The sequence below is a fragment of the Tursiops truncatus genome, chromosome 18 (assembly GCF_011762595.2).
Source record: "Tursiops truncatus isolate mTurTru1 chromosome 18, mTurTru1.mat.Y, whole genome shotgun sequence".
Lineage (NCBI taxonomy): Eukaryota > Metazoa > Chordata > Mammalia > Artiodactyla > Delphinidae > Tursiops > Tursiops truncatus.
The window spans coordinates 15725694-15737535 of NC_047051.1; the positions used below are offsets into that span (position 1 = coordinate 15725694).

Consider the following 11842-nt stretch of genomic DNA (forward strand, 5'->3'; position numbering starts at 1 on the left):
AATCTCTGGAGGTTAAAAACAAAACAAAACACAACACAACACTTCATCCTTACCTCTACAAAATCACATTATGTGTTAAACAGCATGTCCTTCTACCGAAATCAAACTGTTTCTGTGAAAATTGAATGACCCTTAATCATGTAGCTTATTTTAGAATCTGCCTCTCAAAGTCAAAGAATAGAGGGTAGATGGATCTAAAGAGATTGTGGTCTATATCCTCGATTTAGAAAACATGCATTTTACTGTAATTAAGTGAATACAGCATCTCTCAGTTTTTCTCCAGAGATACTAGCCATTTTGAAAGATAAACCGAGGTAACTCAAGATGTTAGGATGCAAATAATCATACCAATATGTGTCACCAGGTAACTGGGAAGGAGACCTGTATTTTTTTGGTTTTGGATTTTTATAAAGGAAACAGTGGTGGAAAATAGAAGAAAATAAAGATGGCTCCAAATCCCATCCCTATATGCACTTTTCTGCACTTTGGTGAACATCTTTCCAGTATTGTTGAAAGGCTATCTAGAGATATAGGCAGATAATTTTGCACTAATTGAATCACAACACATGCCATTTTATGCTTGTTTTTTTAAATTCAGCAATCCTACTGATATCTTTCCATGTCAATATGTATACATCATCATTTTAACATGTGCATAATATTCCATTATGCACACCATACCTGCAGTTTAGTTAACCAATCCCCCATTGGTTGTTTCCAGTTTTTTCCTTTTATGAAAAAGCACTGTGAGAAATATCCTTGTATCTTTTCCTACATGATTATTACCTTAGAGTTGATTCCTTGGAGAGCTATAGTTTTTTTAAGCTTTCATAATAATAAAAATAATAATGGTAATGTAATAGCTATACTTTCTCAGACTCCTCTCTCCTACTACGTCAGGTGTTGTACTGTGTATATTTATGTTTGTATGTATTTGTATGTATGTTACCTCATTTCATCCTTACAAAAACCTGTGAGCTGGGTATTATTACCTCCATGTTGTACGTGAGGAAGCTAAGACACGGAGTGTCAGAGCCAGGATGTAGACCTACGTGGTCCGATTCTAGAGCCTGTGCTCTTCCCCTATCGGGGATTTTTACGTGCCTCTCTCCTCTCATAATGCCTTTCCCTGAGGAAAGCCTGTAGGATCAGGTTGGAGCAGTAAAGTGAACCACGCGATACCTGCAAAGCAGAGCGGGCCGCACCGTGTCTCCTGGAGCCCAGCTCATCACGCCAGTTCAGGTCCCCCACCTGCACTGGAATGTTCTTTTTTTTTTTTTTTTTAATTTTTATTGGAGTAGAGTTGATTTACATGGTTGTGTCATTTTCTGCTGTACAGCAAAGTGAATCAGTTACATGTATCCACTCTTCTCTAGATACTACTCCCATATAGGCCCCGACAGAGTGGAATGTTCTCATATGATCAGAATTACGTGTGGTGCCTCCTCTAACTCCCACCCTGCCTCTGTCTCTTTCCTCTCGTCAGACGTCCAGCAAGCATATCTCCCAGGCAGAGGTGGTCCTCCGGTTTGCGTTCCAGACGTCCATCACGGTGCTGTGCATCGCCTGCCCCTGCTCTCTGGGCCTGGCCACGCCCACGGCCGTCATGGTGGGCACGGGGGTGGCCGCCCAGAACGGCATACTCATCAAGGGAGGCAAGCCTCTGGAGCTGGCCCACAAGGTTGGCCCCCGCTTCCTTCGAGGTCTTGGCTGGGGTGATTTTGTAGCTGTATATGCTGCATGATTTTTTTTTCTTTTTTGACTTAGAGAGTCCTAGTGAAAATAGTACCTGTTTAAATTTCATATTCAGAGAAAAACCTGAAAGAGGACTGAGGGTAGCACTACTAATTAAGTAAAACAGGAAGCCAGGACTAACGGGGAATGACAACAGGACCGGCAGCAGCTCACGGTCAGAGACCTAAATGCTGTATAAATATTGATTTAATCTCATCGATAGCCCTGAGGTGGGTGCTGGTTGTTTCCACTTTACAGGTGAGGGAAGCGCAGCAGGAGTGGGCTGGGCGACTTGCCGAAGGCCTGCAGCTAAGATGTGCAGCTCCGGGCTCACAGCCAGGGGGTCGGGCTCTGGGGAAAGGAGCTGCGCTGTCTCCGCGTGATCGGGGAGGGTCCTGGGACCTCGGGTGGAGTAGCAGGTAGCAGTGCCTATGGAGAATCTCCCTTCAGCCCAGCAGTCCCCAGCCTTCCATCCTCCCTTTATTTCTTCGGTATCTGTTGAGCGTTTACTCTGCGTGGGTCCTGTGCTGGGCCCTGGCTCTCAAGGACCTTCCTGTCCAGCAGGAAAGACAGACACGGAGCAAGCAAGCAGCAGGCGCCGTGGAGAGTGTGAGATGCCGTGAGGACAGTTCCTCAGGGGCCTAACCGTAGACCCATGTGTGTTGGATGGGGTGGGCGCTGGTGCAGGTGCTCAGGGGAGGTCTGAGACCTGTCAGCTGACAACAGAGGTTGGGAGGGGTGTCCCGGCTGTGGGACCAGCACGTGGAAAGGACCCGGGGGGGGCCGTGCTGCCTGGTCCCAGACTCCGTAGGACTGGAGACCGTGAACATGTCCCCGCCATTGTGTCCCCGGCATCTTGCCCCGCTCCTGGCACGTTGGAGTCACTCCACAGTTATTTTCTCAATAACTAAATGAGGGCCAGAAAGAGAGAGAAACTGACAGGAGACGAGGGTCCTGAAGGAGGAAGGAGGGGAGAGAGGGGCCCTGAAGGGCTTCGGAGGGTTATTCAGTCCCGGTCCAGAGCTTAACCAAGAGCAGCAGGGACACACGGGGGCAGGGGCGGGGGTGAAGCGCCTGCAGGAAGACCGTCCTGGCGGCGGAGCGGGGGCTGGACTAGAAGCTGGCCAGGACTGTCAGAGGAAGGCCGGTTAACAGTGGTGAGGAGGCCCCACTCAGTCAGAAACAAGAAGCGGAGCTGTTGTTTGCTAAATGAGGGAGAACCAAGCCTGCGGCACGCAGTCTGACTGCAACAAGGGCTTACCTTGTACCAGGTCCAGGGGAGCGTGGAGCGAGGGAACTGCTGGGCTCCGGCCTCGCAAGCTCAGGCGCCGAGTGTGGCTGCTTCTGACTGGCTGAGCCCAGACCCGTGGGGACCAGTGCCAAGCTGCCGCTGACCAAGGGGGACAGGTCCCCAGACTAGCTCTGTGGTTGCTTGTTACTACGGCCAAGGAACACTCCCTTCCTTTTGTGAACTTGGAATTCGAGAACACTATTCTCCGTAGGCTTTTGCACTGATGCAGGCCGGAGGAAACAGTGGTTGACCCGGCAGATAGCAGTGGACCGGGAGGTGGGCAGAGCCCTCAGGGTCACGCTCCTGACCCGGCCCGAGGAGGAGGCCGCACGGCGTTACTGCACGGTGATGCCTCCCTGTTACATCAGAGTGAGAGCTTCTGGCTCACCCTGGTCCAGCTTAAGCCGGAGTGTGGATTTTTTTTTTAACTGGGCAGAGAGGGAAACAATGTTTTGGCAGAGGGAGTGGTTGAGCCTTGGGGTGGACGCAGAGGATTCTGTAGCGTGTCATGAAGGAGTGTATTGTGACCTGCTTGGGGTGGGTTGAGTGAAGTTCTGCCTCGAGATTGTGAGGACTCTGAGAGTCCCTTCCCTCTGTGTTTTGGTCACTGAGATGTGGTTTTTTTGGGCAGATAAAGACTGTGATGTTTGACAAAACTGGCACCATCACCCATGGGGTCCCCAAAGTCATGCGGGTCCTTCTGCTCGTGGACGTGGCCACGCTGCCCCTCCGGAAGGTGCTCGCTGTGGTGGGGACTGCGGAGGCCAGCAGTGAGCACCCCCTGGGCGTGGCAGTCGCCAGATACTGTAAAGAGGTAGGTGGACTGGGCGTTGCTGGGCCCTCGCTTCCCCGGCTCCCCCGCTCTCCTCAGCTGGGCTGGAAGACTCCGGGCTCCTTCCTCCTCACACGCCTTTCCTCCTCGCTGCCCCTGGCCCCCACGTCAGCTGCCTCCACAGAGGGCTTGGCTCGTGTGGTCTGGAAACTGCTGAGCAGGCCCCCTGGAGCAGGTGGGGATGCAGCGCACAGTGGCAGGTCCCTCGTCACGTTTCCAGATCTTCACAAAGCAGTTCAGTGTTATGAGCTAATGGCCATTCATTAGGCATTTCCTGAGCATCCCGAGCTCAGGGGAGTAAGAATTCATAAGAGGCGAGCTCTGCCTGCTGGGAGTTGATGGTCGGGTGGGGAAGACAGGCGTGTTCAGTCCCGCACGAGCGCTTCGTGCAAAGGGATACAAAAACGAAGGGGGTCTCGGAGCCAGGTCGGGAGAAATCCATCCACTGGGGACTCCTGAGACGGAGAGGAAGCAGCAGAAGTGACCAGAGGACTGTGGGCTGTTGGCACAGTTAGTGGGGAGCCTTCCCCTCTGACCTCTGCAGGTGAGAGGGCCTAGTTAGCTTTCTCTGTTTTCAGTCTGTGCGTGGAGGCAGCAGGACGTGCCAGAATACTGCCCTGAAAACATGTCAACTGTCTGAACAGGACAATTATCAGTAAATGTAGAAGGTGACATGGATGCCTTGGGGAAGAGCTGACAAGTCTTCCCGGACAGTAGGAAGAGCTGACAAGTCTTCCCGGACAGTAAAAAAACAGTGCAGCTATTTCCCCTCTCATCCTTCTGATGTTTCAGAAAGAATTCTGCTCACCCCCAGGCATCCTTCCTTTGGGTTCTGTTACCCAAATAAACCCAGCCCTTCCCCTTCTCCTGCCACGTCGGCCCTCCCCACCAGGGTCTGGCCATGGGCGATTATCCCTTGATGGCCTTAAAATAGTTTACCACTTACCTATTCCATCGTTTTTATGAAATTATTTGCAACAGAAAAAGAAAATCTTTCCTCCCTTTGGCACCTTCATCCCCGCCACCCCCTCCCCGACCTCAGCCCTTAATGTGGGGTGTTGGATGTGAATTGCCTTTCTCCTTTCTGGACTGCAACCTGTCCACTCTCCCCAGGCATCCAAACTCTAGGAGAGGGTTGAGGCTGTTTTAAATGACTGTGTCCTATGAGAGAGAAAGAGTAGCTGACTTGAGCGTCGATCTCTCCGCCTTTCCCGGAAGTTCTCCCGTCCCTCCCTTCCCTCTAAATTCCTGGTGTCTGCTGCTCTCCCCCCGCCTCACCCCCACCTCTGTCCTGACTCCCTCTCGACTCACCTGTTTTCTGCTTCCTCTCCCCCACTTTCCTTCCCAGGAACTTGGCACAGAGACCTTGGGATACTGCACGGACTTCCAGGCGGTGCCCGGCTGTGGGATCGGCTGTAAAGTCAGCAACGTGGAGGGCATCCTGGCCCAGGGCGAGCGCCCACGTGGCCAACCGACCGCCCATCTGAACGGTGTCAGCAGCATCCCCATGGAAACAGGTATCCCTGGCCTCGGTTTCCGCTGCCTGGCCCGCCGGGGGCTGGGCCCAGCCATGGAGAGCGCCATGCCAGGCTTGCCCTGTGGTTCCCGACTGCGGAGAAGGTGGCTCAGGGCTGGTGCGCCGCACGCCATCTCCCAGGGAAGCCTGCAGCTTCTCTCGTGTTCTTCGATGTGGCTGAATCTTGACGCTAATGGCAGACAAAAGCAGTGTGTGACTTAGAGTCATGGAGTATTGCTTCCCTGCTCCCTAGTCTCGAGTCTCCTCTTTCTTAGCCCAGGTTAGTCTTGGGATAAGACTCGTAAGCTACAGGGTAGGCAGATGGGAGTCTTCCTTTTGTTCCTCCTAAACAGGAAACCTCCATGTGGTCAACTCTGATGGGACGTGACGTATTTACAGAGCTGGCAGCCATCAGGGAAAGTGAACGGAAATGGTCTGCCCAAGTCAAGAAGGGGCGCTGGAGGGACAGCTGCTCTTTAAATAACGGCCTTTCTTATTCAAAGGGTGCTAGCCATCAGCATAAGAGAGTGGAAACGCCCCCAAACCAAAAAACCCATGTCTAGTGTTTGCTCTTAAGTATGTTAGTAGTTAAATCTTGATTTAGATTTTGTTAGAAGCTATTACCACCTTATGGCAAGTTAAAGCCCTGGGATGACCTTTCCTTTGCTTCCAGGGACTGGTCTATCAGTGACACCCAAGGTAGAGGTGACAGGTGCAGGACTCAGCTGGCCTCTTAGGAGGTATAGCTTCAAAACCTTTCATACACGGTGGCCGGTTGTTAGCCGATTCACCTTGCATCATCTGTACCAAGCAGTGATGGGTCTAGTCCACACTGGCTTTCGGCGCTGACCAAATAACTAACCGCTTCTAATCCTAATTCTAATCCAATCTAACGGCAGCAGCAGATACCCCTAAAGGCCAGTAGGTACACTACGCGGTGTTTAATATGTTTGTAACATCTTTACATGTTTTAATTCATACCGCGGTTCTGCATGTTAGTTATTCTTTTTCCCCTGGTTCTTTAAGGATGGTTTTTCAAGAGGTGTTTATTAGGTTGTGGTTTTTCCAGAACCGTCAAGTGGACGTTTTGCTGTTGAAACCATCCCATGGTTTTTAGTGCTTTCTCCCAGTGAACTCGGCCTCTTTGGGAATAACCACACACTCCTTTGAGCAGATGCGGTCCCGCAGACCTTCTCTGTGCTGATCGGCAGCCGAGAGTGGATGAGGCGCAACGGCTTGACCGTCACCAGCGACATCAGCGACGCGATGACCGATCACGAGACGAAAGGCCAGACGGCCATCCTGGTGGCCATCGACGGTACTGCTCTGCTCCCCTGTCCTCTGCTCTCAAGTGAAGCTGGAGACGTCAGGCAGAAATAGAGTCCTTTTTTTTTTTTTTTAAAAGTAAATCTTCCTCACTGTTAATTTTAGTTCTATTTTTGAAAAGGCTGTCTTGCCATTTTTTTCACTTCATTGTCGATCCTGAGGCCCCCTCTGGCCACCTCCATCTTCGCCGCCAGAGTGAAGATGGCTTCAGCCTCTTTGCTCTTGGGATTCTAAACTGTCTTCCCCACCATCGTTTGCATCTGCCCAGGTTGGCAGTTGAAAGTCATCCTTTCTCATTCATCACTGCAGGCGAAACAGCTGTTGACTTCCTAAGAGGTTTAACTCTAAGATGCTTTACACACTGAAATCCCCTGCAGCCTTCACAGAGCTTCTCAAGATTGTGTGTATCTTAGTACTCAGGTTATATCCTGGGCTTTACATCTCAGGTAGATTAGAATCACTTTGTTACTGTTAGTTTCTGCTAATAGAAGTAAAAACTACGTGCAAATAAGAAATAATTTAATTGCTGTATTTTGAATGCTCCTCTTTTCCCATATTCTCTATCTCTCTCTCTCTCTCTCTCCCCCCCCCCGTCTTTTTTTCCGGCTCTCACTGCCATGCCTTCCCCCGAGTCCTTTAAACGCACAACCCCCTCAGCTTGTCAAGCTGGAAATGGCTCAATTAAAAGTGCCTCTTACACATCCTCACCCTCACTGCTCCCGTCACACCTCAGTCCCCAGTCCTCGAATGCCTTCCTGTGTCAGTACCCAAAGAGTCACTCAAAAAAAAAAAAAGAAAAAAATTCTACAAAGTATTTCTGTAGGAAGAGACAGAAAGGAAGGATTGATTTTCTAGCTGTTTGGACATGTGTCACTTTTTAAGTAGCATTTGTTGCATTTCTCATGTTTTAATAGCTAACAGGTATTGAGTTATTATGAGTCAGGCACTCTGCAAAGGAAGAGATGTTCCTTGCAGAAAATCTAGAAAATTCCGAGAGCTGTAAAAAAAATGGAATCCCTCATTATCCTACCCCTCAGAGAGCCACTGTTAACTTTTTAACAGTCCTTCCAGACTTTTGTACGCATCTGGAAATGTATGTAAATTAAAAAAAAAACAAAATCAAAACCGTATTCTGTTGTACAGTTTGGTGTTTTGCTTTGGGCGTGTAACACGGTATTAGGAAAACTGTTCCGCATCATGAAGTCTTACTTGCTTCTCGGGCTGCCCAGGGCGCTGCCACGTGTGCTCACCTGCGGTGTCTCCTGCAGGTGTGCTCTGTGGCATGATCGCCATCGCAGATGCGGTCAAGCAGGAGGCCGCCCTGGCCGTGCACACACTGAAGAGCATGGGCGTGGATGTGGTTCTGATCACGGGGGACAACCGCAAGACAGCCAGAGCCATTGCCACCCAGGTAAGGGCCGGGGGCCGGGATGTCTCCCACATCTGAAACTGCAAGCGATTTCAAGCTGGCAGAAGCAGTTTAAGGAAGATAGGTAAACACTAGTGCATTGAGCACTCAGCTTTGCTCTGGTCCTCCCCCCTCGCTGGGGTTTTTCTCTCCACACGCTTTGATCTCGGAGCCGTGCATGTCCCACAGGGGACCACCTTGCTGCTGCCCCAAAGATCACGCTGCTGGGGCCTGGGTGCCAGCACTCATCCCTGCACGGTGGCTGCAGCCCCGGAAAGGCTGTCCCAGCATTCTTTATTTTCCAGCCGCTGCACTGAGGAAAAAAGACCATGGCTTGAGGGCTGAAATAAACAACCTTGTAGCCTTTATATTAAGGGAGTGTTTTGCCGGCCCAGCTCTTCTCACTCTGCACCAGATAAGCCCCTGGGTCCCGGCAGTTCTTCTGCGGCGCTAGGGTCTGACTTTGGGCCACGAGGGCAGCACGACCGCATGCCTGCCTGCCCTGCCTCGCGGGGAGGGCTCCAGTGCAAACTCCAGACAACTGTATACCACCCCTTGCGGACATGTGTGTAAAGCTGTCTGCTTTTGAGAAGGAATTGCTCCTTGGGAAGGGAGCGGCAGTGCCCTGTCAGTCGTCCTTCTGAGAGTACACCCACTCCCGCATTAAAACTTGTTCCTGCATTCAGCAAGCACTTACTAAGCGCCAGCCCTGTGACAGAGAGGAGTGAAGAGGGCACCGCCCTCAAGGAGCTCACGGTCCCGTGGGGAGGGTGGCCCAGGGACCAAGTGTAAACCAGGTGCTGGGCGCTCCAGTGGAAGAGTGCACGGGACGCATGGGAGCTGCCAGCTTACCCCTCAGCCTGGCGGGGGCCGGGGACACCTTCCAGGGGAGAGGAGGCCTGCAGGAGTCAGATGAAGAAGAAGGGGTGCTGGGGGCAGCAAAAGTGACCTTTGCAGGACAGAGCAGGCAGCACGAGCACCGCCTGCGGGTGCAAGGTAGCAGCGAGTTGGAGAGGCCAAGGCGGGGCCCGCTGGGGCCGGGGGGTGGGGTGCAGGGAGCTGGGCACAGGCAGGACCTGACCTGGGGATCTTGGGAGGCAGGCAGAGGAGTTTGGACGTTGGCCTAAGGGAAGTGGGATCCGCTGGAGGCCTTGAAGCAGGAGAGTAACGTGACCAATGATTACTGTTTCGGAAAGGTCACCGGGACGGCATCTGGAGAAGAGTGCTGGGAGGGCAGGATGTGGGCAGGAGGCCAGCGAGGGTCCCAGACCACCGCGGGGTGTTGGGATGGGAGCAGGGGGTACATTTGCCGTGCGACCTGGCATCTGCAGGACTTGGTGACGGGACCTGGAGGCTGAGGGCTCCTAGGCTTCTGCTCCTGTTCCTGCCCCTCGGCAACACCGGATGTTATTGTGCATTTGCTTTTTTATTGACTGCTGTTCTTTCCTTTCAGGTTGGCATCAACAAAGTCTTTGCGGAGGTGCTGCCTTCTCATAAGGTGGCCAAGGTCCAGGAGCTCCAGAACGAGGGGAAGAGAGTGGCCATGGTGGGCGACGGTGTGAACGACTCCCCGGCCCTGGCCCAGGCCGACGTGGGCATCGCCATCGGGACGGGCACGGACGTGGCCATCGAGGCAGCTGACGTCGTCCTCATCAGAGTGAGCTCTGCTGCGTCTCCCCTCGCTGTTGCCCGTAGCAGGAGTGCCGAGGGCCGCAGAGCGGAGCTCGCAGTTCACCGTGTGTTCCTCTCCTGCAGAATGACTTGCTCGACGTGGTGGCCAGCATTCACCTCTCCAAGAGGACCGTCCAGAGGATACGACTCAATCTGGTGCTGGCACTGATCTACAACCTGGTCGGGATCCCCATTGCAGCAGGTAGGCCCTCGCTGCCCTGTTGCCTCTGGCCCTAGTTGTGGCCAGAAGCCTTGAAGAAAGAGTTGATTTTATTATGTTCCGCTTTGTAAGTCTCCAAAGGTAGATGAGAGACTGCAGGGAGAACCCAAGCCTTCTGTTCACTGCTGGCCTCTCTGAAAAGCTGGCCAAGTTTCTCAACCCTATTTACCTTGGCCCTGTTTTCTGGAACATTATTAAGACATACAGTCTGAAAAATAATCAATATTAACAGTTATGGGGCACCCGTTACACGCTAAGCCCGGGATCAGTGCTTTAGAACTTTGTCTTAAGAATTAATCCCGCCTAGGTTTTATCCTGACTCGGAAATAATCATGGGAAGAGATGGATATTGTCTGCTCCCTAAGTCCTCCCTCCCCCACTGTATCTTGTGTCACCAGAGAGGGAAGAGTTGTTCCAAAGACCCCTGCAAGGAAAGCGCCTACATGGGCCAAGACCTATTTTTAAACGTGACTGCCGCACCCCACATTCCGCTGTTGGGTCCGAGCGGTCGGCACTGCCTCACGCGGTGGATCAGCACGTCCACCGCAGCCCGGCTCCGGCAGGTGCATTCCTGCCCTGTGGCCGGCTCAGGACCTGGTCCCCTCCCGGGCTTGCGGCTCTGTCCCAGGACCTGGTCTTGTTGCCCCTCATCAAGGTGCTTTGACGCCCTTGAGGGAGGACCTTCCGTGGAGAGAGGGCCCATGTTCGCCAGCGTGTTGCCCCGGTGCTCACACCCCCGAGGTGCCCCCGCATGGTGGCACCTGCAAGTCCCTGGGGCGCCCTGTCCCCTGGCGCTTCCCCCAAACAGGTGAGGGCACGTCTGGATGGTCCCAGGAAGGTCAGGGTGGGTGGGGGACCCCAATCCCCTTGATGGTGCCCCCGCCCCCCGCCCAGCTCTGAGACCGCCCGCCTCAGGCCCACGGGCACACGGTCAGCGGCCAGCCCAGGGGCTTCCGAGCCGCCCTGAGGAGAGCTTCTGGTGGGCGGCGAGGCTGGGCCCCCCTCGCTGTCCGCCCTGGGCTGCGGCCTGAGTGCAGTCCCCCTCTTGGCCAGGTGTCTTCATGCCCATCGGCGTCGTGCTGCAGCCGTGGATGGGCTCGGCGGCCATGGCTGCCTCCTCCGTGTCCGTGGTCCTCTCGTCACTGCAGCTCAAGTGGTGAGTCCCCGCGGCGGGCCCGGGGGCCGGGGTGGGTGTGCGCCCCGAGCGGGGCCCGGCGTGTGTTTGTGTAACGGCTTGTCCACCGCGAGTCAAGTTTGCCTCTGATCAGTCACCTCGCACTGCTTCTTCCCGTTACTCTGCTCGACGGCTGTCTGTGTCGAGAGGTAGCTGTAGGATCCCTGTCTGTAATCATTTTTCCTTTTTTAAAAGGGATCTTTATTTACTTATGCTTTCAGTTAACAAAAGTTAATGACAGCCTACTATGTACCAGGCATTTGGCTAGAAAGTTTCTAAGTTGGGAACTTGCCCTGAGCCATGGGAGTTTGGTGGCCTTTCTTTCCTTTAAAAGCCTTGAGGCCCTGATACTGCGTGTTATTAAAGACTTCATGAGAGGCCTTCACCGGGCTTTACAGAAAAAGGCTGTGTGTCCAGAATGGCTCAGGTGCTCTTGGATTCTTGCTTTGCAGCTACAGGAAGCCGGAGCTGGCGTGGTATGAGGCGCAGGCGCAGGGCCGCATGAAGCCCCTGACCGAGTCCCAGGTCAGTGTGCACATCGGCATGGACAACCGGCGGCGCGACTCCCCACGGGCTGCGCCCTGGGACCAGGTCCGCTACATCAGCCAAGTGTCCCTGTCCTCCCTCAAGTCTGACGGGCTGTCCCGGCACGGCACCGCGGCCGGCGACG

The 11842-nt window shown here is 53.4% G+C and overlaps 1 protein-coding gene and 1 long non-coding RNA gene across 2 annotated transcripts in view; one reads left to right on the top strand and one right to left on the bottom strand.

Annotated features, from left to right (window-relative positions):
* Nucleotides 1-11842, top strand: part of ATP7B (ATPase copper transporting beta) — a 59228-nt gene that overhangs the window by 43040 nt on the left and 4346 nt on the right. The window contains 9 exon segments of the mRNA XM_033843543.2: nucleotides 1487-1681; nucleotides 3657-3839; nucleotides 5206-5374; nucleotides 6548-6691; nucleotides 7968-8110; nucleotides 9561-9764; nucleotides 9863-9980; nucleotides 11052-11154; nucleotides 11625-11841. Of these exon segments, the coding sequence (XP_033699434.2) occupies nucleotides 1487-1681; nucleotides 3657-3839; nucleotides 5206-5374; nucleotides 6548-6691; nucleotides 7968-8110; nucleotides 9561-9764; nucleotides 9863-9980; nucleotides 11052-11154; nucleotides 11625-11841 (1476 nt within the window).
* LOC141277033 (uncharacterized) overlaps nucleotides 1-11842 on the bottom strand; it is a 40127-nt gene that overhangs the window by 5210 nt on the left and 23075 nt on the right. The window contains exon 2 of the long non-coding RNA XR_012327637.1: nucleotides 5169-5563. This is a non-coding gene — a long non-coding RNA (uncharacterized lncRNA). The remainder of the gene's footprint in view (nucleotides 1-5168; nucleotides 5564-11842) is intronic.